The sequence below is a fragment of the Equus przewalskii genome, chromosome 5 (assembly GCF_037783145.1).
Source record: "Equus przewalskii isolate Varuska chromosome 5, EquPr2, whole genome shotgun sequence".
In the NCBI taxonomy this organism is placed as follows: Eukaryota; Metazoa; Chordata; class Mammalia; order Perissodactyla; family Equidae; genus Equus; species Equus przewalskii.
Window position 1 is genome coordinate 20474822 of NC_091835.1, and position 25621 is coordinate 20500442.

Genomic DNA, 25621 nt, shown 5'->3' on the forward strand with positions numbered 1-25621 from the left:
GATCCAAATCAACTTCTTTTCCTCAGATAATGAAATCATTCAACACTATGAAAAAAATCTGTCCTTTGCCCTGGTGGAAATGTTCTTGCATCATATATAGGCGGTGGTTTCACAACATTGTGAATATCCTAAATTCCACTGAATTGTTCATGTAAAAATGCTTAATTTTAGGGGCTGGTCCTGTGGCTGAGTGGTTAAAGTTCCACTCACTTTGCTTTGATGGCCTGGGTTTGAGGGTTTGGATACCGGGCGAGGACCTACTCTACTCATCAGCCATGCTGTGGTGGTATCCCACATACAAAGTCAAGGAAGATTGGCACAGATGTTAACTCAGGGAGACTCTTCCTCACAAAAATTTAGTGGGTCCAGCCAGTTTCCTCCTGGCCATGCAGCCTGGACTTCAGCTTCCTTGTCTGACCACGGGGCTGACAACATCTGGCTCACCCCTCTCAGAGTTGTTTGAGGATCAAATGGGCAGCATGGGAAAGTGCTCTGTAGACTGTCAGCGGAGACTGTGACCCCATCTCTCTCTTCCCTAGACCTTAACTCAATACTGGCTGAAACTTTCTCTCTGCGAGGTGATAAAAACCGTGGGGGTTTTCTTGCAACATTCTTTGGGGAGCATTTTTACCCGAAAACTGGATTCCAGTTCCTCAGTACTAGCTCTCTTGTTCCCAAGTCTTCTCCTCTTGGTTCTAGAATCATCTAGAGAGTGGTTCTCAAACAGGGAGCAATTTTGTCCCTTGGGGGGCAATGTCTAGAGACGTTTTTGGTGTCACAATTGTGGGTTAACACGGTAATCTAGTAGAGTCCAGGGATGCTGTTAGAAATCCTACAAAGCTTGAGAAATACCCAGTCACCCTCTCTCGAGGAAGAATTATCTGGCTGCAAACCTTGATAGTGTTGAAGCTGAGAAATGCTGATTTAAATAAATTGCAAGTGAGTATCAGTGACTCTACCAGCAGGGCCCCCATCTGGGTGGTGTGGGGGCAGCAAGGATCCTTTGCCCACCTTCTGAGCTCACCTTGTCTCCCCACAGGGGTTTCGACTAGCAATATTCCCTCCGGCTGCAATCTCAGCATTTATTTGTGAGCTGAGAATTGCATTCTAGGCAAGTCATGGAAATAAAACCCCAAAATGCCAAGTCATTCTTAACAGGCATTGGGCTGTTGACTTGGCCAACGTCTACCATCCCTTTAATGGTTTGCTTCTCTTGCAATGCCCTGTGTCCATCTTTATGACTGGTTATCTTCGCGATTAACAGACATCCTGAACATTTAACAGCTCTCTTTCTGTTAATAAGTATCTAAGGAGTGGCTAAATGCTAGAATAGTCAGAGTTAAAGAAAATATTCAACATGAGTCTCTGCAAAACTAGAAACTTGCTAGATCAATAATTTAGATAATTCTAGGAGAATGAGATAAAGTTCTTTTTTTTTGATAAAACCCACTTTGTTGAGATGTAATTCACATAACAGACAATTCATTCATTTAAAGGTTACAATTCAATGGTTTTTAGTAGACTCAGACTTATGAAACTATCACCACAATCAGTTTCAGAACATTTTCAATCACCCACAAAAGAAACCCCATACCCATTAGAGGTCACTCTCTATCCTCCCCTCCCCCAGCCCCTGGTAACCACGCATCTGCTTTCTATCCCTATGGATTTACCTAGTCTGGATATTTCATATAAATGGACTCATATAATATGTGTACTTTCATGTCTGGCTTCTTTACTTAGCTTAATGTTTTCAAGGTTCATCTACATTGTGGCATGTACCGGTACTTCATTCCTTTTTATGAGCAAAGAATATTCTCTCGTATGAACAGGCTACATTTTATTTATCCACTCATCAGTTGATGGACGTTGGGTTTCCACCTTTTGCTATTGTGAATAGTGCTGCTCTCAGCATTTGTGTACAAGTTTTTGTTTGAACACTTGCTTTCAGTTCTTTGGGGAATGTACCCAGGCGTGGAATTGTCGGGTCATCTGATAATTCTATGTCTAATTTACTGAGGAACTGACAAACTATTTTCCACAGAGACTGTATCATTTTATACTCCCACCCTGATGTATGAGGGTTCCACTTTCTCCACATATTTGCCAATGCTTATTATTTTCCATGGAAAATTTTTTTTTATTGCAGCTATCTTAATGGGTATGAAGTGATATCTCATCGTTTTTATTTGCATTTCCCTAATGATTATTATTTTAATCACCAGTTTGAGTGCTTGTTGGCCTTTCTTTATCTTTGGAGAAATATCTGTTCAAATCCTTTTTGCATTATTTAAACTGGGGTGGTTTTTTTTGTTGTTGTTGAATTGTAAGAGTTCTTTATATATTCTAGATACAAGCACTTTATCAGATATACGGTATATGATTTTTCTCCTGCTTTGCCCCTGTCTTCTCTGGGCCCAGCCTTTGTGTGCTGCACTCTTGCTTCGAGCACCTCCTGCTGGATGCTTCCATAAACTGCCTCTCACGTCTATCCTGTCCCCAGTGCTGCTGCAGCTGTGGTTCAGGCCGCCAGCTCACACAAACAACCTCTGAATAGGATTCCCTGCATCCAGGCTGACCCCTCTAACTCATTCCCTACTTCTTTGCAAGAGAGATATTTCAGGAACACAAGCCTGGCTAGGTCACACCAACTTCAGTGGCTGCCCCAGCCTTCAGGATGAAACTCAGGCTCCCCAGCTTGGCACCTTATTTGGAAACACTGTCTTTCCAGAGGTAATTAAGTTAAAATGAGGTCATTACGTTGGACCCTAATTCAACATGATTGGTATCCTTATAAAAAGGGGAAATTGGACATAGAGACAGACAGGTGCAGAAGGAAGATGATGTGAAGACACACAGGGAGAAGATGGACAAGTGACCGGAATGATGCGTCTACAAGCCAAGAAAGACCAAGGATTACTGACCACCACCAAGAACCGGAAGAGGCAAGGAGAGTCTTCAGGAGGAGTGTGGCCCTTCTGACACCTTGGTTTAGACTCTGCCCTTCCAAACTATGAGACGAGAAATTTCTGTTGTTCTCAGTCGCCTAGTTTTGGCACTTTGTTATAGCAGCCCTCGGAAGCAAATCACCCTTCTTCTCTTTCAGCCTTCTGCTTCCTCTTTTGCACCCTCCACAAATTTCCCAAGTCATTTAGTCCCCTTCCGGTTGGGAAGGCTTCCTGCCATTTCCACGCCTCTGTGCAGGACATCAAAGCACTGGAGAGCGAGGTCTAGGGACTTGCTGTGGCAACCCCTTCCCCCTCCCTTTTTTTACAGTTGGTCCAACTTCATTGAATCTGTTACAGGAGACAATTCAAATAGGAACCACTGTCTGTGGTTTTAAGGCCTGTAGAAATCTGAGTTATGTTTTAGTACAAAGGTACATAAAATACATTAATTCAAACTACCGTGTAAAAAGGAATTTTAAAAATGAGTGGTATCTTCTCATTAAATTAAATGTTAGTGAATGGCTTTTTCCCTAAACACTTAGAACTAGTTATAGCTCTTTTAAACTGTGGCTTGTCCTCATGCAAAAAGCCATGGAAAAGGGTATTGGGAAATGCATTCTTTTGGCGCCCACTTGGCAGCATAAGGATGAGCCTTGAGCTTGGAACTCTTCCTTACCAAGAGATAATAAGACCACGCAGACTGAGCTCGGCTTTTCATCTTGTGTGGGAATACCTTGCCCTATTTCAGGCTCAAAGAATGCTCTTGTGTCTTTGTTTGAAGCATTGGCATCCTATGTCACCTGGCTGACCCTACTGTCATATCTGTCCTCCTCGGGTAGGGAATGAGGTCTTTCTAATGTGGTACAGGAGGGGGTGCATCTAGGAATATTGCCCTAATTTGGCTGGCCATCGGGAGGGACCTGCTGGCCATGGGGGACGGATGCCCACTATTGGAGCAGATCTTCTTCTGTCTCTACTCCATGTAAGGAAGGCGTCGTTCCATCTAGTGCTTGACTGCATTGCACTCTTGTTGGTGACTCTGATACCAAGATGCTGGGGGCAGAGGTGTTTGGACTTCTATTCCTGGTGGCTGGCACAGCGATGAGCTTTGCTGTCCTCCGTGCAGTTGGACTCCTTCCCTGGGATTGGTAACCAGTGACAGTTTGGTGCAGTGAGCAGGGTCACCCAGGAAACACACTGTGGCTTGATGGAAATGCAAGGGGTGCCAGCTCCCCGAGGGGTGACGGGCTGACTGAGGTGCTGGCCACTTTCTGGGGTCACTTGGAGACAAATGGGATGTAGACAATCTCCCTGTTAACTGGGAGGAGCTCATGCAATGGGCAAGGGCTGAAGTTCAAGAGCTGGGTGCTAAGAAGAGCAGGGAAACTCTGCTGGCTCTTGGCCACCCTCACGCTCCCATGTCATCCACTGTCCCCTTCTTCCCCTTCAGTTTCCACCAGCTTTTACTTGCTCTCTAGTGCCTTCGGACTGCCTTTTTTGTTTTTAGCTTTTTACAAAAGCTTATAATCATTATCTGTGAAAGCTCTGGTCTGATAGGAGCTACTCATCCGTTACTAGAAGCCAGAAATGCTTCTAGGTGAATTTTAAAATATTTTTTTGGTCATATTCATAATCCCAGTGAGATTTTGCTTGGCCTTGCATTAAATCTATAGCTTAATTTGGGACAAAATCAAGAGCATTACAACGTTAAAATCTCCCCATCCAGGACATTTATTCTAGTCTTGATTTATATCTCTAATTAGAGCCAAGAAAACACCTCCACCACCACCAATCTCTTAGGTACACTGCATCTTCTTACTTCTTACTTATAATATCTTTAGAAGCTAGAATGTGGCCCTGGTATACTCTCTGACTGGCGTCGTCTGTGGTTACAGCTGTACAAGTAACAGGGACTACTGAGTTCTTAGCAGAACAAAGGGATCCAACTCCAGTAACTTGCTGCCTCTGCCACTAGATGTGGTGGTGGCTGGAAACCTAAATGGCAGCTTCTCTTGCTAATGACAATAATAGCAGCTGCAGCAGCAACGACAACGTAGTTTCACCTTCTCAGCCACCCTGCTCCATTCGCTCTTACGCTTTTATGTACTTAATATAGGATGTGAGCAGCCTCAATCCTACACACTCAAGTAATTGTGTGTGGCTGTTTGTAGAAGTGACTGAGGGACAGAAATGGTAGGATTTAACCTGCGAGTAGAGGACAGAAACTGAGCCTTCGGGAAGACATATAGTTATGTGGCTAGGACAGAAAGAGGATCCAGAAAAAGAGAGCAGAGAAGTTGCTGTTGGAGAGGAAAGAAGAGAACCAGGACCTGGACTTACAGCCTATAAGGGGTGGCTAAACCAAATGCGCCTTGCACAGTGGCAGCTGCTGTTAAACAGGAAGTGTCTTGGTGTGCACGCATTTGCCCAGTGGTGGAATCTGTTACCAGTGTGGGTCTCTAATGGGGCTAACTTTCTTGCAAAGGGAAGCTTCAGCTTTGCCCATCATGGCAGCCTGGGTCAGGGTGTTGCTGGGGCAGAAGCCGTGGATGCAGAAGTGTACACTCAGTGAGAGAGAAAGCTGGACAGTCCAAGGAGCCCACCCACATCACATCCACAGCAAATAGGACAAGGAGATGTCAGCATCTTGCTGAACACCTGTGGGAGTCACTTTTTGGAGCAGAGTTGGCCCTGTGGGCGTGTGACCCGTGTGGTCACACAGGGTCCCACTCTCAGAAGGAAGCCACAAATTACGTAGGCCATTCTGTTCTGGAGGAATCCATCCTTATGAGGATTTAGGACTATAAATCCTTGGAGAAAAGCCTGAACATAACTGCAGGCTGTAATAAAGGCCTGGGTGACCGTACACTCCAGACCCGAAACAGAGGAACAGAGCACTGGAGCCTTCAGCATTCGAGAGAAGAGGCGTTCAGACGGAGCCTGATCCAAGGCCAGGTCTTGGATCCTGTCTTGTTGTGAGCAGGCCCTGGGGCGAGGTGCTCTCTGACCTCACTGTGTCATTGCTAGGGATTGTCTTGCCCATTTGTGTTTTAGAATAACAGCAATTCTCATTCCATGAGGTAGATATAGAATTCTCAACAAACTCTTGTGTCGTCTTCATGCAGTCTCAAGTTCAGGATCCCTTCAGATATTTCCATATTTGACAGCCGCTTCAAGGAGACTGTTCGCTGAACATTGCAAGAGATGTCCCGGTGCGGAAAATGAATAAAACCAGAGAGCCAGCGTCCCCCTCCCGTTTAGAGAAAGCTATCTTAGCAATGTTACATATTTTTCTGGATGTGCTCCGTGTTACCCACAAATGGGAGGAAAGAGTTTTAAGAGTTAGCCAACAAGGTCACGTCCAGCAGAGAGGTTTCAGTTGGGGACTGGGCATTGGTGACTCAGTCACAGCCCTTTAGAACATGGTTAACAGAAAAGTAGGAGGCTAACAACTGAGATGGGCATCCACAGCCTTGTTTTGGAAATCAGATAAAAAATAAGAGAGTGAACTAGAATGCTCCCTGGAGAGAGCAGCAGGGTCAGATGAGTTTTTCCAAGATAAGGAGGGCTGGTCTCTCCCTGAGTGGAAGCAGAAGGGTGTGGCCAGTGGTGAGAGTTAGGGATAGGTTTATTCTATAATAATTAACTTAAGGAGGGAGTTGCCTTCTAATTACACGTCATTCTGCTAGGTGGCTTGATGGTAAGATAAAGAGAACAAATATGGGAGGCACAGCCTGATCTGGAAAGTGGGCTGCTTCTGGCTTCAACCGAGATGGCTGTGGGACTCCGAGTTCCCCTGCTGGCGCTTGCAGGGCTGTTGCTCTTCCTGTGTGTTGGGCCCTGGGCCGAAGGCGGGAAGGTGCTGGTGGTCCCCATGGAAGGCAGCCACTGGCTTAGCATGCGGGAGGTTGTGCGGGAGCTCCACGCCAGAGGCCACCAAGTAGTGGTCCTTTCGCCAGAGGTGACTCTGCATGTCAAGAAAGAGGACTTTTTCACCATGAAAACCTACTCCGTTTCGTACACCCAGGATGAATTTGATCACCTCCTGCTGGGCCAGAGTCACACGGCATTTGAAAGAGCACATTTTCTCAAGAGACTTTGGACAAGTATGACAAATTTGCAAAAGGCTTCTTTGATCTTTCAAAAGTTTTGTGAGGAGCTGGTGTATAACAAGGACCTGATCAGCCACCTGAATGCCAGTTCCTTTGATGTGGTTCTCACTGACCCCGTTTACCCCTGCGGGGCAGTGCTGGCTGCATACCTGAAGCTTCCTGCTGTGTTTTTCTTGCGCCACATTCCATGTGACTTAGATTTTGAGAGCGCACAGTGCCCAAACCCTTCCTCATATGTTCCTAAGCTTTTAACAATGAATTCAGACCACATGACATTCCTGCAAAGGGTCAAGAATATGCTCTACCCTCTGTCTCTGAAGTACATTTGCCATGTTACTTTGGTTTCTTATGCAAGCCTGGCCTCTAAGCTTCTTCAGAGAGAGATGTCACTGGTGGATGTTTTGGGCTCTGCATCTGTGTGGCTGTTCAGAGGAGACTTTGTGTTGGACTACCCCAGGCCAATTATGCCCAACATGGTCTTCATTGGGGGCATAAACTGTGCCCACAGGAAGCCATTATCGCAGGTCAGTATTGGTGCTTTAATCCAATCAATGTTCCAGGCGGAACACATATTTTTTGTAACTTACTCCCAGGTGCTTACTTATCCTCCAATCTTTCTAGAGATTTCTACCTCTCATTCTCCTTCTAACAATCTTCCATAAGATAAATTGTTAAAGTGCCTCAGCAGTGTAGTAAAGGTGTGCAGTGGCCATTGAGAGGAGAGAGAGGCAGATGTGGAGGTCCATCATAGGACTGACAAGCAATGATGTGATTGTTTCTTTGTAAAGGCTCTGTCTGCACGGTTGTGCAATTTTCTCCAGCTGCATGGGAGCAGAGAAATTGAGTTGTGAACTGATCCATCAGGGGGTTTTTGCTTGCAGGTGTTCTGTGGAAGGATAAAGGAACTAGCAAATTGTATTTGTTGACATGATAGTTTTTTGGTTTTGCTTTTTTTTTTGGTGAGGAAGATTGGCCCTGAGCTAACGTCCATTGCCAACCTTCTTCTTTTTGCTTGAGGAAGATTGTCCCTCAGCTAACATCTGTGCCTCTATTTTGTATGTGGGATGCTGCCACAGCGTGGTTTGATGAATGGTATGTAGGTCCGCATCCAGGATCTGAACCCACGAACCCCAGGCCACTGAAGTGGAGCACGTGAACTTAACCACTATGCCACTGGGCCTGCCCCAACATGATAGTTTTTAGTGGTCCTATCTTGGAAGTGACTGAAGTAAGATCACAGGAGACCTAAATACTAAAAGGAAGCAGATATTTCAAAAAGGTTGAATAAATTAAGTGGAAGTGAGACAATGCTGTAGAGGGAAGACGAGGTCTCCATGATCAGAAAAAGAAATCAAATCCAGCTTTTCAGAGATGGAGCTGTGTTGACAAGAAGTTTGCTGACCAGGAGTTGGTGTCTGGTATATATTGTGGGAATGTATCAGAGTTGAATTGCATGTCAGATGGGTCTTCTACTTGGGATGCTAAAGTCATCAAAGGATGTTGGAAGGGGCTAGGGAGAAAATAAAACTGAGCCTATAAACCCAGTGAAGGTGGGGACAGTGATGAAGAGATATGAGTCTAAAAGGGGCCTGGTTTGTTAGGAGGGGCTGACCACATCACCAAACCCACCCCACTCCACCCCGAGTTTCCGTGGTGGGAAACCACTGATTTACTAATAGTTTCAGAGGCATCTTTTTTTTTTAATTTATTTTTTATTTTTTAGTTTTTAAGGATTGGCACCTGGGCTAACAACTGTTGCCAATCTTTTTTCTTTTTTTCTTCCGCTTATTTCCCAAAACCCCCCATACATAGTTGTATAAGTTAGTTGCAGGTCCTTCTAGTTGTGGGATGTGGGACGCAACATGGCCTGATGAGTGGTGCCATGTCCGTGCCCAGGATCCGAACCCTGGGCTGCCGCAGCAGAGTGCACGAACTTAACCACTCGGCCACGGAGCCGGCCCCTCAGAGGCATCTTATGTTAACCCTGGATATTCGGGTTTAACTGAAATAGGACTCTTGGGAGCTGGGTTTGTTTGTTTCTCTTTTTTCGCTGAGGAGGATTTGCCTGAGCTAACATCCATTGCCGATCTTCCTCTTTTTGTATGTGAGCCACTGCCACAGCATGGCTATTGACAGACAGGTGGTATAGGCCTGCGCCCAGGAACTGAACCTAGGCCGGTGAAGTGAAGTGTGCCAAACATAATCACTAAGCCACTGGGGCTAGCCCTGGGTTTATTTCTTAATGCACTGAGTTAGCTATCTTTTTTGCCCTTTTATGTCATATTCACTTAATTTATATTAACTTCCATGACAAGAGCTTTTATAGTTTTTGTATTCTTACTTCTGTACCTCTTTTTATATTATTGCAAAGGACTCTAACTCTGTATTTCTTTGTGCTCAAACCACAAGGGATCTATTATACTTGGTTTTCTTTTTCCTTTATGCAATATATTTATTCAATTTATGAAATATATATGTATCTATTAGATTGTAAAAATTGAAAGACTGGAAGGCATTTAAAAAGCAATTCTTGCTTCTTTCTTTTAGTTTTTCTATGTGGATGTATTCTCTAGAGTTAACTGCATTGGTTCAAATCCTCACTCCCATTCTTCTACCTGAATGACCCTTTAAGTCGTTCTCTTAGCACAGTGTCCTCAAGGTGCATTCATGTCATAGTATATGTCAGACTTTCCTTCCTTTTTAAGGCTAAATAATATTCCATTGTATAGATATACCACATTTTGCTTATCTGTTCATCAATTGATGGACATTTGGGTTACTTCCACCTTTTGGCTATTGTGAATAATGTTGCTATGAACATGGGTGTACAAATATTTCTTTGAGATCCTGCTTTTAATTCTTTTGGGTATGTGCTTAGAAGTAGAATTGCTAGATCATATGGTAATTCTATTTTTAATTTTTTGAGGAACTGCCATACTGTTTTCCACAGTGGCTGCACTATTTTGCATTCCCACCAAGGGTGCACAAGGGTTCCAGTTTCTCCACATCCTCTCCAACACTTGTTATTTTCTGTGTTTTTGATAGTAGCCATCCTAATGGGTGTGAGGTGGCATCTCACTGTAGTTTTGATTTGCATTTCCTTAATGACTAGTGATGTTGATCATCTTTTCATGTGCTTATTGGCCATTTGTATATCTTCTTTGGTGAAATGTCTATTCCAGTCCTTTGCCTGTCTTTGAATCAAGCTTCTTTGTTGTTGAGTTTTAGGAGTTCTCTATACACTTTGGATATTAATCCCTTATCAGATATATGATTTGCAAATGTTTTCTCTCATTCTGTGGATTACCACATTACTGTATTGCACAAATTTTCGTGAAGTCCAATTTGTCCATTTTTTTTATTACCTGTGAATTTGGTGTGACATTCAAGAAATCATTGCAAAATCCAATGTCATGAAGCTTTGTCCTATGTTTCCTTCTAGGAGTTTTATAGTTTGAGATCTTACATTTAGGTCTTTGATCTATTTTGAGTTAATTTTTGTATATGGTGTTAGGTAAGGGTCCTACTTCATTCTTTTGCATGTGGATATATAGTTTCCCCAGCACCATTTGTTGAAAAGATTGTCCTTTCCCCCGTTGAATCGTCTTGGCACCCTTGCCAAAAACCATTTGACCATACATGTGAAGTCTCTCTCTTTACTTTTAACTTACAAAAACTTTACAGGGGCCAGCCTCACGGCTGAGTGGTTAAGTTCATGGGCTCTGCTTTGACAGCCCAGGGTTTTGCCGGTTCAGATCCTGGGGTCAGACCTAGCACCCCTCATCAAGCCATGCTGTGGCAGCCTCCCACATAGTAGAACTAGAAGGACCTACAACTAGAATATACAACTATGTACTGGGGGGCTTTAGGGAGAAGAAGAAGAAAAAAAAAGATTGGTGACAGATGTTAGCTCAGGGCCAATGTAAAAAAAAAAACTTCATAAAAAAGTTTCCTTAAAGAGTTTTTACATAACATGTAAAGACCCCCTCCATTCAGATGGTTTCTATTGCTGTAAGAATTCTGTCCATTCACACAATGTATATATTCAATTTTACTCCTTCTATTTAGTGTAAGCTCATTATTTTTTACATTATTATTTCCTTTTCCCTTTTTTTGGAGGAAGATTAGCCCTGAGCTAACATCTCCTGCCAATCCTCCTCTTTTTGCTGAGGAAGACTGGCCCTGAGCTAACATATCCATGCCCATCTTCCTCTACTTTATATGTGGGATGCCTACTATGGCGTGCAGAGCAGTGCCATGTCTGCACCGGGGGTCTGAACCGGTGAACCCCAGGCCGCTGTGAAGCGGAATGTGCAAACTTAACTGCTGCGCCGCCAGGAGGGCCCCTCCTTTTCCTTTTTTTTAAACAAGTTTTTTTGTTAATTTGGGAATTTTCTGGCACTTTTCCGTTTCCATGTAAGTGCAGGATAGCACCTTCAAATCTTTGACTCTCCTGCCTCCCTCTTTTGTTGATAAGGATCCTTGTGATAACACTGAGCTCACACAGATAATCCAAGATAATCTCCCATCTCAAGATCCTTAATTTAATCATATCTGCAAAGTCCCTTTTGCCACATGAGGTAATGTATTTGCAGGTTCCAGGGGATAGGATGTGGACATCTGTTCAGTGCCATTTTTCTGCCTACCACACACGTAGGTAAGCCAAAAGTTAAACCCAGATCTTATTGAAAACTTGAAAGTTTTCCTCTATTTAAGTTATTGACGTTTTTGTCCTGGTTTCTTCTTTGGGAATATCTGTCATCCATAGTTTTCTATTTTGCAAGCTCTGTTGCTATCATCTTACTCTTCAACTTTCTCTCCTCTGCTTTTCTGCTGTATTCTGGGAGAGTATCTCTGAAGAGCGTGTTTATAGCACTGATTTTACTTTCTCCCTTATCAGTTGTGAGTTTATGGCTTTCAATGTGCATTTTTAAAAATTCACTTTTTTGCTTCCTTCAAGTTACTTACTGTGCCCCCCAAGACATGAATATACTCATTTTAACAAATAATTTTGTTTTCACAACGTTCCAAGGTAAAGAATTCCTCTGAATTTTGTCCAATATATACACCTCAAATGAAGTGCTCTCCCTGATTTCACATAAATATTCTCATTCACTAAGTGGAAAAAAATCAAATAAGGAGCTTTCCTTAGAGAACTCCGCTTTAACAAAGCTGATTTCTGATTGGGTATACTACAAGTTGTGCGTTAATAGGAGGAAGATTTTATAAATTACTAAAAGTCTAAAATTCAGCTGAGTGGGATAAAGATGGAGAATAGATTAGTCGAGTAAAGAGGGCAGTGATTGCTTCCCATAGTGGATAGTCTTACCAGATTGCTGGTAATTGAAGTTATGCTGATTGCTGGTAACTGAAATTATACTGAAAGAGTGTAAAGGAGAGAAGGAGAAGAGGAAATGAAAGGGATCTGTGTTTATTGACAAAGTAGGATGAGAAAGTAGAATTAGGGATTCCTGTAGAGGTAAGCGGTCAGGTGAATGGTTCTCCAAGATGGGGAAGGTCTCTCTCTCTGTTTGGAGACAGAAGAGTGCAATCGCAGGGGAGAAGCCTGGTCCTTTAATGGTTATTTGAAGAGAGCATTCTCTCTTCCAGATGTTTTCCCTTGTGTGAAGTAAGCTGAACTAAAAACAGCTCTGTGTGGAGCTCCAGCCAGGGGATGTGTTCTGCTCGCTATTTGGATTCTGCCGAGATCGCCACAGGTCTCCAGGTCTCTTGGGGCTAACCGGAACGTGCCTCTCCCCGCCTGGTGTGTTCTGTGGGAAGGTGCTAGTGATTCCACACAGGGGACTCGAGATGGTCATCTTTGTACCAGAGGAAATGCCTTTTTTTCCACTCTGAAAGCCCACTCAAACCTTTCTATAAAAGGAAAATTGAGATACAGGCCTCCAGCATTGTGATGTTTTTGTACCAGGACATTTTAAAAAAGAGATTTTTGGGGCCGGCCCCATGGCCAAGTGGTTAAGTTTGCGTGCTTCACTCCAGCAGCCCAGGGTTTTGCCGGTTCAGAACCTGGGTGCAGATCTAGCACCGCTCATCAGGCCAAGCTGTGGCGGCGTCCCACACAGCACAACCGGAAGGACCTACAGCTACAGTGTACAACTGTGTACTGGGGGGATTCGGGGAGAAGGAGGAGGAAAGAAAAGAAGATTGGCAACAGATGTTAGCTCAGGTGCCAGTCTTTAAAAATGACATTTTCAGTTTTGAAAATTCTTTAAATAAAATGCTTTATATTTCCATAAAAGGGAAACTTTCCACTTAGTAGCACTAATCCAGGATATTCCCAAACTGAATACTATGTTTGTCCTCTACTATTGTAATTGATCAGAGCTGTTAAAGATCCATGATCTTTAAGGGACCTTGATATGCCAGACTCTTACTGGACCCAACTGAAGACTTTCACGACCACTGAATGGGGACTTGTTTTAACCAGTTAAATAGATACAAATACATATTCTGTCCTATCTAGAGTGGTAATTGTCAACCTTTAATTAGCATAAGGATGCTGAAACTGTGCACCCCTTCCCTGTTGCTTCAAAACCCCTGACATCCCTTCTCCCCCTGCTGCTCTGCCCCTCCCCCCAACCATGAATGTCTTCACTGCTGTGAGTTCCCTTGCCTGGCAAGCAATTGAACTCATTTTTTATGTTTTTCTTAAAAATTTTTATTTATTTTTTGAGGAAGATTAGCCCTGAGCTAACATCTGCTGCCAATCCTCCTCTTTTTGCTGCGGAAGAGTGACCCTGAACGAACATCCGTGCCCATCTTCCTCTACTTTATATGTGGGATGCTGCCACAGCATGGCTTGACAAGTGGTGCCATGTCCACACTTGGGATCCGAACTGGCGAACCCCAGGCTGCCGAAGCAGAATGTAAGCACTTAACTGCTGTGCCACCAGGCTGGCCCAAACACATTTTTGGGAAAGCCCTGTAGTCTGATTATTCTGACACTCCTCGTACAGTCAGTGTAGAGGCAGCACTGCCCAGGTTCCTCAGTGACTATTTGATGTGGTTTAACAGACTCTGTGTGCCCCTGTGGGGTAGTGGTGGCTGAACCCTATGTTCCTGCTGTGATTGTTTGTGTGTCATTCCGTGGGGATTGGACTTCAAGGGCACCAAAGAGCATCTAAACACAATCTCACATATTCCTAGTTTGTCACAATATGCTCAGGCCACATGACCTTTCCGTAAAGAATTAAGAAGATGCTGCGTTTTCAGTCTGTCCAGTTCAGTCACCTCTCTGCTCCCGTGCCTAACACAAACCTTTCCTTGCAGGTGACCAAGGAGGATGGCACACTTTGTGATGGAGTATCCCAAGGCAACCATGCCCAAAAAGGTTTTCTTTGGGGACATAAACTGTGCCAACAGAAAACTGTCCTCTCAGATGTGTGTATGCTGCCTCACCCAATCAATATCCCAAGCTTTCCAATATTCCTGGCTTCTGTCAACCTAGTTTGTACTGAGATACATCCTGCATATGGCAAGGGGATAGTTCTGTGCAGCTTACAGAAATGCTTTTCACATTTCCGTCAATCATAGTTGTAGAACCAAGTTTGGTACAGGCTAGCAGCTGGCATTGGGCTTTTGACTCATCACTACATTTTTTTTTTTATTGCTTCAGTCAAGGACTTGAATACAGTCCTAAGGATGCTATTAACCCACCATGTAACTGGGAGGAATTCACTGAAGTATTTTGCCCACGCCATCGGAGGGAACATGCTCCTGCTAACACTGACCTCAGTCCATTGTAATTGATTTCAGACTTCTGACTTCCAGATATCTAAGAGAATAAATGTGAATTGTTTTAAGCTACCAAGTTCCTGGTAACTTATTACAGCAGCTAGAGGTAACTAATACACCCACTCACGCCAGGTTTACCTGCTTTTAAAAAGCCTAGGCTTAACATTATATTTAAACAGTCAATTTTTACTACATCACCAGCATTTACACTGAACTAAAAACCATCTTTAATTTAAGCCAGAGATACTATTAATATATCTATATCTTCTACCACCCCATGCTAAAAAATGAAGTAAAATGATTTATCCTGGCAATGTTAACCTCAGAGCAAACCACTTGGCTTACATTTCAAACAAAATGGGAAGGCAAGATTTCCGGTGCTGTGGTGAACATTTTTTTCTACTACTGTGGAGTACTCACTGCCTGCCTTGGGGTTACGTTTAATAAATAGCAAAATGCATCCAGATATTTACAATTTTTTTTTTTTTTTTTTAAAGATGAGCAGAGGTCCTATTCCTGGCGTCCCAACAACAACAAAAGGCGTTGGCATGAACTGTTTATAAATTCTTGAGAACAGGTGTTCTGAAAGTAGAGTTCCCTTGTAATCTTCCAAGAGAAAAAAAAGCCCTGTTCTTCCTCAAATGTGCTTGAAGCTGAACGCGGACCGGAATTACTTGGTGGCAATGTGCAGCAACTGCTCTTTGCCATTGATCACCAGGGACTTTAACTCTCCGTCTTCTTCCACTTCCACCCTTTCTTGGCCATTCTCAATGATTCTCTTGGTGGTGATTTTTTTGCCATTCACTATTTCGGTGGAAGTCGACAAAGATGTGAAGTTGCCCGCCCCGCCACTACCACAGGACATGGAGAAGGAAGAAAGGCCTCCATTCCCCAGGGAACCAAAGGAAGGAAATCCTGCATCAAAAGAAGAAAAAGCACCCCCAAACATTGGAAACTCACTGAAGGAGGAGAAAAGGTTTGTGGACCCTCTGCTTCTGCTTCCCTGGGCGTTCCTCCGACCCCCAAAAATGTTCTCAAGCGGGTCTCCGAAAAAGTCAAACGAAAATGGGTCCTGGCCACCGAAGAACTCCCTGAAGACCTCGGCCGGGTCGCGGAAGGTGAAGACGTACTCGAAGGGGTCCTCGAAGAGCCCGCCCCTGCCCCCGCCCTCGTCCACCCCTGCCTCGCCGTATCGGTCATAGACGTCCCTTTTCTTGGCGTCTGACAACACCTCGTACGCCTGGGCCACTTGTTTGAATCTCCTCTCCGCTTCCTCCTTGTTCTCGGGGTTTTTGTCGGGGTGCCACTTGAGCGCCAGCTTCCGGTACGCCTTCTTGATGACCTCGGACGAGGCCTGGCGGGGCACGCCCAGCACCTCGTAGTAGTCCACCATGCTGGACAGCGGGGCACGGCAAGCAGCGCGGCTAGCAGGCCCGGGGCACAAGCCCGAACGCCCCGCGAGGCCAGCCCGCAGGAGACCGGCGCCCTTTGTGACGTAGCTGCATCTCATTGGTCAAAGCTGCATCCCAGAATGCAGTGCTCCGTACTGGGTATTATGTCACATGTATCACGCTGGCGCAGAGGCCCTGCCCACCCAAGGCCCCGCCCACTCACCGGCTCCTCCCACTCGCGGCTTCTCCCCCCCAGCGGCTCCCAGGTTGCCATGGTTTCCGAATAGGGTAGAAAGAAGAGGAATTTAGCCAGTCAACAGGGCCGGTGACTCTGGCTGCTGCAGAGAATGATTTTCTTAAATCATTTGCATCGGGCTTTCCCTGGGCTCTCGGGTAGGGGTATGGTGATGTGAGCGTGTTTAGCCTGACCCTGGGCTGAAGGTCAGGTGTGTCATTTGTCTGGGTCAGCAGTGCTCCAACTTTTGGCCTCAGGACCCATTTGCTTTTGATTGTGTGGGTTCTAGGTATCAATACTTACTCCTTTAGAAATTAAAACACAGAAATTCATTAGTCAATTTAATAGTAAAAATAAACCTGTTACACGCTAACATAATATTTTTATGGAGAAATAACAATTCTTCAAAATGAAAAAATTTAGTGAAGAGTGGCATTGTTTTATAATTTTTGCATCTCTCTGGCTTAACAGAAGAGAACTGGTTTCTCATATCTGAGTCTGCCTTCAATCTGTTGCTGCATCACATGTTGCGGAGCCACTGGGAAACTCAACCGTACACGTAGGAGAGAATGAGAGTGAAAAAGTCAAGTATCACTATTATGGAAATAGTTTTTACTTTGCAAAATTCCCCCGAAAAAGTTTTGGGGCTCCCCAGGGTGCCCTGGCCCATAGTTTGCGAACTCCTGGTCTAACATATCAAAACGATTAAAACTTGCCAGCCATGTTTTTAGCGCTATGGGTAAACTTGGGGTACAGTGATTAGTTCCATGAAAACTGCTGTGTCATGACCGTGATTTTTTCTTTTGTCATTTCTTGACATCTGACTTCACTTTCTCCTTTTATTCTCTCTTGAGCACTGTTCTTTGCTTTGATGAATGCTGAGGCAACACTAATACAGGTCACTTAGTTCTAAGAGGAAAATGATTAACCAATGAACTTTCTTAATTTCATCATAAAGGGTAGTAGATCCAACAGGGTGTGCTATCTCACCGGAATAAACTGGTGACTTTATATCATCTTGAACAACTGATTATAAAGCTCTGGACCTGGCCCTTGGTAAGCATGCAATACACAGTAGTAGCAAGCTGATCAGGAGTAGAGTCTAGTGTGAACAAAGCATTGTGGGAAAGTACAAAGCGTATTTTGGGAAGGACAGGTGATCTGGAATGGCTGGAGGGAGAGGGGCAGAGGGAGGGGTCCTGTGGAAACGCTGGAGAAGAGGAACAAGTTTGGACAGGTGGGCTGGGGTCCATTTCAGGGAGTTCTAGGGGCAAGGCTGGGTAGTCTCATTTCTGTTCTAGGTCCTAGGAAGCTGTTGGCCAAGGTTTCACAGGTGGTGGTAGGTTGGGGCTGTGCAGGGGACAGCTGGTGCAGGGAATCATAAGGGACAGGTAGAGGTTGGGGGCAATGGGGCCTGAGGCCCTGAAACAGGACCATGGCAGCTGAGTCTGAAAGACAGTGGTAGAATCATCCAGATTCAGTACTTGCTTGGATATGGGGCCTACGGCAAAGGGAGAAGGGAAGTCACATCTATCCAGACACTGTACTGAGTGCTTACTGTTTGCAAAACCATGGACTGGCGCCTGAGTAAGGAAGTCATTCCAAAGCTGAGGCTTTGCCTGTAAGGAGAGAGAGAGCGAGAGAGCAAGAGAGAGCGAGAGAGCGAGCGCATAGCAGGAGAGGCAAATATGCAAACTGCTAAAGGACACAAGGCAGAATAAAACACAATGCTACAGAGCTTCCAGGAAGACACTTTTGTTTCCCCTGGAGGGTCCCATAGATTATCCACAGGGCAATATGCTTGTTTACATAGCTCCTTGAGTTGAGTAACAAGCAGTTCTAACACAATCCCATCAAAGGAGCTAGAAATTTGTGGAGAGAGGGGTCCCAACTACTGGCTTCAGCATAAAAAGAAATTACCTTCCCGTGGGTTCCAGGAATGCTCTCGCAGACACCCCGCTCTTCAGTAGCTCCCAAAGCAAGACGACGTTGCTGCCCTGCTCTGTGTTTCTTTGGCCGCCCATGCTCCTCCACCAGAGAGCATTTCGCCCTGCCCTGTAACTGCCTGCTTGCTTGTCTCTTGCCCACTGGAGCCCTCCTGACAGGCAGGGACCACTTCGAACTTGGTTTCCTGGTCCTAGGTCCTAGCAGAGTGCCAGTAGGGCCAACACTTCCCGTAAATGTTTGGTGAGTGGGGGCATCAGCAATGGATTCAGCTCAGGTTCCATGGCAGAAGCTTTTAAAATTTACTTAGTAGTGGTTCTTGGTCGTAATTCTTGAGAGTGAATGTGGATTGCCTGCTGTTCGGATTGGTAAACAGCATTCCCCAGTTGTGGGCAGACTCTTGGCTCCAAACCATCCAGGCGCACAGTGACCTCAAAAAGTGCTGAGGCTCTGCGTGATGCAGGAAAGTCATAAAGTCATGACAGTGGTGACTGTGTGTTTTACAGCCCTTTGCTCCACGGTGTAATGTACAGAGGAATGCTCATAACGTGGAGACTTCAGAAGAATGACTGCCCTTAATGTTTAACCTGGGTTATCAATTTCAGAATTGCAGATAAGGGCACACCAATGAGCCAAAACCTTGCTACCTCTTTTCTGTTCGTCTCAAATCTTGATCCTGGAGGATGGAGAGTGCTTGTAGGGTCAGTGTAGGGAGCTTCAGAGTGCATGTGTGTGTGAGCACGTGCACATATGTGCACGCTTACATCAACACATACAAGACTGGAGGTCTGTGGAGGATGGTGGTACAGGGAAGAGGGATTCTGAGTTCCTACTCTAAGTACCAGAATGAGGGGCCCTGTGAATATGTCCATAGGATACCAAAGCTTTAAAGTTAACGGATTCTCCATGATCCTCCTAATAGATCCCCAGTTTGGGTGGCCAGGGATGTCCATGGTCAAAATGTTGAGATCTGTGCTTTCATCTTGGGATTGTATAGAATAGCAATGGATCCCAGGAGGAAAAAGTGAGATGCTCAGTTCTGTCGGCACTCCGATTTGTCCTTTCTTTGGGCAACTACCATACTTGCTCCTCAACTCATCACTTGATCTTTTAGGGTGCCAGCTGGGTATTGCTGTGTGAGCACCTTCTATGTAATCCTGAAGTCCTGCCATCTGCCTTGTCTTCGTTTATTTTGGTTAAGTAATGACTGTGGGGGTCATAGCTTTGCTTCTGACTTCTAGTTGGATGTAAATTTCAGATGATGGCAGCCTTAAAATCATTGTGTGGGCCAGGCTAGAGGCCGTGGGGAGTTGTGCTTGAGAGCAGGGTCTCTGGGCTGTGACACTCAGGGCCTGGATCTCAGCTCTGCCACTTAGTAAATGCAGGACTCTGGCAAATCACTTTGCCTCCATGAGCCTCAGTGTCTTTGTCTGTAAAATGGGAATAATAGTATCTGCCTTAAGTATAGTTCTAGGGGATTACGTAAGAGGTGTTGTGAAGTGTTGAGCCCTGTACTTGGTACATTGCACAAGCTCAATAAATACATATAAATTTTATTGTCTTTGTTTGTCTTTCCCTTTTGCCTTTAACCTGGTCATCAAATTTCCCAAAGTGTCTTCTTTCCCTTTGACCTTCGGCCTGTGTGATGACGACTACAGTTTAACTTACTGTTGTTCCCTTATCTATTTTGGTTTCTTCTTTACAGAATGTTCTCTCAGTTCCTCTCAGAATGAACACAGATCTGTCCTGGGAAAGGCCTTCTGTGCACACATCCTTAAGTGGGTTTCCCTTTCCTGTCATTCTTCACCCCAGCAGCATTCATTTCCTTTTTAGCATGTTTCACAACCTTGAATGTGTCTATCTGTTTAAATTGTCAGTCTCTCTGTCTTGATGGAGCATGAGCTCCGAGGAGGCAGGAGACTCATCTGCGGTGGTCCCTGCTGGAGCCTCCAGGCCCAGTGCTGTGCTGGACTTAATACATATTTGTTGGATGAATGAATCAAGAAATGATGCAGTGCTCAGGCAGAGCCCTAAGTGAGCTGCAGAGAAGGACATTCTAAGAAGTTTCCATGGGCCAAAGGCAGGCTTGTAGTATCATGTTCTTTTCTTTCTAAAAGGCATATTCAGCTTTCTATTTCATTTGTGACAAGGAAGTCTAATTCGTCCCCACATAGCCTTTTCCCCTCTCTGATAACACTCTCTTGGTCCGTGGAAATACTAATTTAATGGATTCAAAGGTGCTGAGATGCTTTGCTTTCTGTATTTAATCAAAAATGTGATTTTATTGACTGATAAGGAATTCCAGCCAGTTGAAGTGTGGTTTGCCTGTTAAGTAACCTGGAAAAGACCTGCCGTCTTTATTTCTATGAGTAAACTTCCTGTTACCTTTAGCCAACTGACAGCTGCAGTCATGTGACACAATCAACCATTAACTTGGTGTCCCATCAGTTCTTAGAACGTGTTAAGTGGGAGACGGCAAACTTCTGGCTAGTCAAAGTCTGGTAGCAAAGGCCAGGACGCCATGGCAGCGGGGTCCCAGGGTCCACGTCTGCTTGTCCTAGGCCTGCTATTGTGTGTGCTGGGCCCCGCTGTGTTGCAGGCCGGGAAAGTGTTGTTGGTCCCAATAGACGGCAGCCACTGGCTGAGCTTGGTCGGGGTCCTCCAGCAGCTGCAGCAGAGGGGACACGATATAGTGGTCCTAGCGCCTGACGCCTCCGTATACATTAAGGAAGGAGCGTTTTATACCTTGAAGAGGTACCCCGTGCCTTTCCGAAGGGAGGACTTCGAAGCGACTTTTATCAGTCTCGGGCATAGTGTTTTTGAGAATGATCCTTTCCTGCGGCGTGTGGTCAAAACCTACAAGAAAGTCAAAGAGGATTCAGCTCTGCTTTTGTCTTCCTGCTCCCATTTACTGCACAACAACGAGGTGATGACCTCCCTGGTGGAAAGCAGCTTCGACCTGGTGTTGACAGACCCATTCCTTCCTTGCGGCCCCATCGTGGCCCAGTACCTGGCTGTGCCTGTTGTGTTCTTCTTGAATGCACTGCCGTGCAGCCTGGACTTTCAGGGTACCCAGTGCCCCAACCCACCGTCCTATGTGCCCAGATCTCTGTCCTCTAACTCAGATCACATGACCTTCCTGCAGCGGGTGAAGAACATGCTCATTGCTTTGGTAGAGAGCTCTCTGTGCAGTGTGGTTTATTCCCCGTATGCGCCACTTGCCTCCGAAATCCTTCAGAAAGACGTGACTGTCCAGGACCTTATGAGCTCTGCGTCTGTCTGGCTTCTCAGAGGTGACTTTGTCAAGGATTACCCCAAGCCCATCATGCCCAATATGGTTTTTATTGGTGGGATCAACTGTGTGAGCAAAAAACCACTATCCAAGGTGTGTATTTGGGTGGGAACTTTACACGCTTATCTTGTGAATACTTTGGCTAGATGAGCTTGCCCCAGATATATGCTGAACGAGCACGCTGAGATAGTTTCAAATGCCCTTTTCCATTCATTCTTATCTCTCAAGTCTCCTAGGTCTGAGTTGTCATTTATATCTGTCTTTGATATCGTCTCCTGGGTCATTTCTTTGTAGCTGGCACTTTAAGAACGTATACTTTGGACAGTTTATTCTGTGTGTGCCAGTAGCTAGTAATCAATTAGATGCGAAGGGTTATATGGCATAAGCACAGAGAACTGGGTGCAGCACGCACCTTGCCCTGGACTGGGTCAGGCATGGGAGATTCAAGGTTGCTGAAATAATTCTTTGACATTTATGGATCCTGGCAGAGAAAGTTGCCTTTATGTTCCTGGTTAAAGTTCCAGTTTCTAGATATTCCAATAAGAAGCTGGCTCCTGCGGTACCTTCTCTTTAATAGTTAAATAACCTGCCAGCCGGGTTCTGACATTGGGCAGAAAAGATCCTGAGTCTTAGTTTCTGCAATGCTCGTCTGTTCATTTATTTCCCCTTAAAGAATTTGAGGTATGCAAAAAAGTAGCATTCATATCCTCTTGAAAATTTCCACAGAGGGGATAGGGAATAGCATGAGAGCCTCCGTTAGAAGGGGGGTGAAAGGATTCTCCGAGGAGGTGACATTTCAGTGGGCGTTTACTAATTTATTCGAGTGTTGTTTGAGGACCTGCTGGTAGCCAAGGCACCTTCCAGGTGCTGAGTCTGGCTCTTACTAAGGGATTGTCATTACCCTTGGGGAGTGTTGAGTCTTACTTCCAGTGTGCCACCAAAGTGGTTCATATTCTCAGTGATCATGTAATTGTCATGGCAAGGAGAAACTTTGGGCGACAGAAAGAACTTTGGGGTTGAGTTGACACCTCCACTCACTGCCACATGACAGGCTCTCCTCTCTGGGGCTCTGATTCCTCCCTTAAAATGTAGAGAGGGATCTGATGACCCCTCACAGGTCTTCCAGCTATAAGATTCTGATACCCCATGGCCTATTGGACAAGTATGTGTTTGATGGGGTGGCCTGGTTAATAAAGAAGGAGGTGGTGTTGATTTTCTGAAAGCAAAATTAGAAAACCTAAAGGCATAGAAAATGATTATTGATTCTCTTTCAGATAGAGGAAAAGGAAGAGATGAAATATTACCAAATCAGTGGGCACATCTCAGATCAAAGGAAAGAAAGCCAGTCAACATGTGCAAGCTAGAGAGACATTAAAGAGAAATATTTTGGGCATCACTGTTAAGGATCTAAGAGGAAACAATTATGTTTCACATTCAGTTTGAAATTTAAAACTGTGGAGGCGTGCATACATAATGGTAATTCCATTATAAATGGAAGGGCTTATCTATAAATCCACATGGACATCCTCAGTTACACTGGCCTTTTCCCTATTCCTGGGACATCTCAAAATCTTTCCCCGTTCAGCACCCTTGAACATACTGTTCTCTCTTTCTGGGATGCTGTTCCCTGAATTTCTTAGGTAGCAGTTGTCTTCTCATTTTTCAGGTCAGCTTCAAAGTCACTTCCTCAGGGAATCCTTTCCTCTAAGACAGCATCCTGTGCTATTTCCTTCAAAGCATATCAAATACAGTGATTGTTTCCTTTAGAGAGTTGTTTATTGACTGTCTCTTCCATATATTCGGGGGCAGGGACCACTTTGGCTGGGGACCTGGCAATGGATCTGCATGTGATTGGTGTCCTGTAAATATCAGCATCTAAGACGTGTAATTGACACTCACCAAATATTTGTTAAATGAATGAATGAAAAGAAGGGGGTATGAACTGAGGACTAGTCACTGGTTAGGTAGTAACCCCCAACAATTCTTTATACTCCTACAATTATGTACAAATATATGTACAGGTATAAAATTTTTTGTTGCTTGTTTTATAAAAAAAGTAATAATATATCCTCATTGCTTATTTATCAGTCATGTGTTGTAGATATTGCTCCAGTTCTAAGTATTATATCTGTTTTTTTTTTTAATATCAATGTCACAGTCATACTTTTTTTTTTTTTTAAAGATAATAGATCTCTCTTTCTCTTTTTTTTTGCTGGGAAAGATTTACTCAGAGCTAACATCTGTTGCTACTCTTCCTCTATGCTGTATGTGGGATGCTGCCACAGCATGGCCCCCGATGAGTGGTGTAGGTCCAGGCTTGGAAACCAAACCTGGGCTGCCAAAGATGATCGCACTGAACTTAACCAGTAGGCCATGGGGCCAGCTCCCCAGATTCCACTTTTTTGATATTAATATCACCATTCCTGCATTATTTTTGTTTATATTTCCCTAGTATACTTCCTTTGTCTTCAAGCTTTCTTCTTTCTTTTCAAACAATGTGGAACTGATACGTTTAACCTGGTCAGGCAGATTCCTTTCGTAGGTGAATTTTGCCTGTTTGCACTTAATGTAACAACTGATTGATTTGATTATAACACTTTTAATTTATTTTATTTTTATTTTGCTTCATCATCTTTCTTTTTCCTGACTTTCACTTGGATGTCAAGTTGCTCTTTATTTTCTTTTTTTCCCTTTGTTAATTAAAAAATTCTACTCTCCACTTCCATTCCTCCAGTGGAGATCATCCCCTTCCCAATGCTCTTGGGAAAAGTCCTGAACTTCAAGAATAAAGGTAGAATCTTTATTTGATAAAGAGAGCCCCTAGAGAAGGCACAGCCCGGTGTTGGATCTGTCTTTGGGATGCCTGCAAGACAAAAGATGGTAGAGCATCACTGAGAGCAGGAATGAACCTTAAGAATTTCAAGATGTCAATCCTCTCTCGGGGTGAGAGATCTCTGTGGATATGTAGAGATTCAGAGATGATATCCAGACATACATCTTGAGTCTGAGGGAAATAGCCAGACAGAAGATCATTGAGAACAGACACCTGAAGATGACGAGGAGAAGAAAGCCTGGTGATGGGGAACCTGGCCGTGTTTGCAGGTGGCTCTGAATGCATAAGATAAGGCGACATGTTTCCAAAAACCTGTCTAAGGGCTTAGTAAGGTTCTTGGAGAAACAAAAGACATTTGAGAGGGAAAAATCTAATGAAAGCTTGGAACTAAAAATACTAAAGTCTCAGCAAAACCTAGTGTCCATATTAAGGGCCTCATTGGAGCGGGCCATTTCTTTCACTTCAGAGGGGTCCCATCTTTTTGGAAGAGGGTAAGAGGTGGGGGATCGAGGATTACTTTCAGTTAACACGTTGCTTCACTCTTTGGCCGTTCCAGAGTCTGTGAAGTCGAGCAAGGTTTGGGGCAAGTTTTGCCAAGTAGCGGGTAACTACTATTACCTAGTAATAGTAATAGTAAGTACTATTGTAGCGGGTAACCTCACCATTATCCCATAAGAGCTGGCCCAGAGCTGGGCGTTGGCCATGCTAACACAATCTCTGAAGTTTGCCCTGCTGTGATCTGTCGGTAAACTTTCGTGCTATGTAAACTTTAGCTAGCTAAGTGCTGTTATTTAACGTTGGATGTTTATGGACCTGTGGGTTCGATTTTGTGTTAATCATACACTGCTGGTTGCTGAGTGGGTGTGGAATGGCGTGCAAGGAGGGGAAATTAGGTGTGGTCCTTTCCAGACAAGGTTAAACACAAGAGTGGGTTTCATGAAGGAGCAAAGGTCCTAGGAAATTCAGGTGAGCTGTGTACCTTCACTCAGGAGAAAGAACTTAATACTTGGAGATGAGCCGTCTCTCCCCAGGAAAGAGAGATGTGGTGCAGATCCTAGGGAGGAAGGACCTCGGAAAAACCATCCTCAGGATGTTCTTGCCACAAACCAAA

General features: G+C 44.5%; 2 protein-coding genes across 6 annotated transcripts in view; one reads left to right on the forward strand and one right to left on the reverse strand.

Moving 5' to 3' along the window:
- Positions 1 to 25621, forward strand: part of LOC103567365 (UDP-glucuronosyltransferase 1-6) — an 88586-nt gene that overhangs the window by 55755 nt on the left and 7210 nt on the right. Inside the window, exon 1 of one of the 5 annotated variants that reach the window (XM_070618625.1) lies at positions 6653 to 7584. The exons of 3 other annotated variants lie outside the window; for them this stretch is intronic. In XM_070618625.1, coding sequence (XP_070474726.1) covers positions 6721 to 7584 — 864 coding nt within the window. In that variant the 5' untranslated portion in view covers positions 6653 to 6720. Of the gene's footprint in view, positions 1 to 6652; positions 7585 to 20800; positions 21771 to 25621 lie in introns of those variants that run through there. One more of the 5 variants, XM_008544001.2, reaches the window with a different exon arrangement.
- LOC103567367 (dnaJ homolog subfamily B member 3) lies at positions 15280 to 16367 on the reverse strand. Its single transcript, XM_008544002.2, has one exon. It carries the CDS (start codon positions 16323 to 16325, stop codon positions 15486 to 15488), a length of 840 nt encoding a protein of 279 aa, XP_008542224.2. The 5' UTR covers positions 16326 to 16367; the 3' UTR covers positions 15280 to 15485.

What these genes read in the sequence shown, in the direction of transcription:
- LOC103567367 (XM_008544002.2), bottom strand. Translation starts at nt 16,325, where the DNA reads ATGAGATGCAGCTACGTCACAAAGGGCGCCGGTCTCCTGCGGGCTGGC.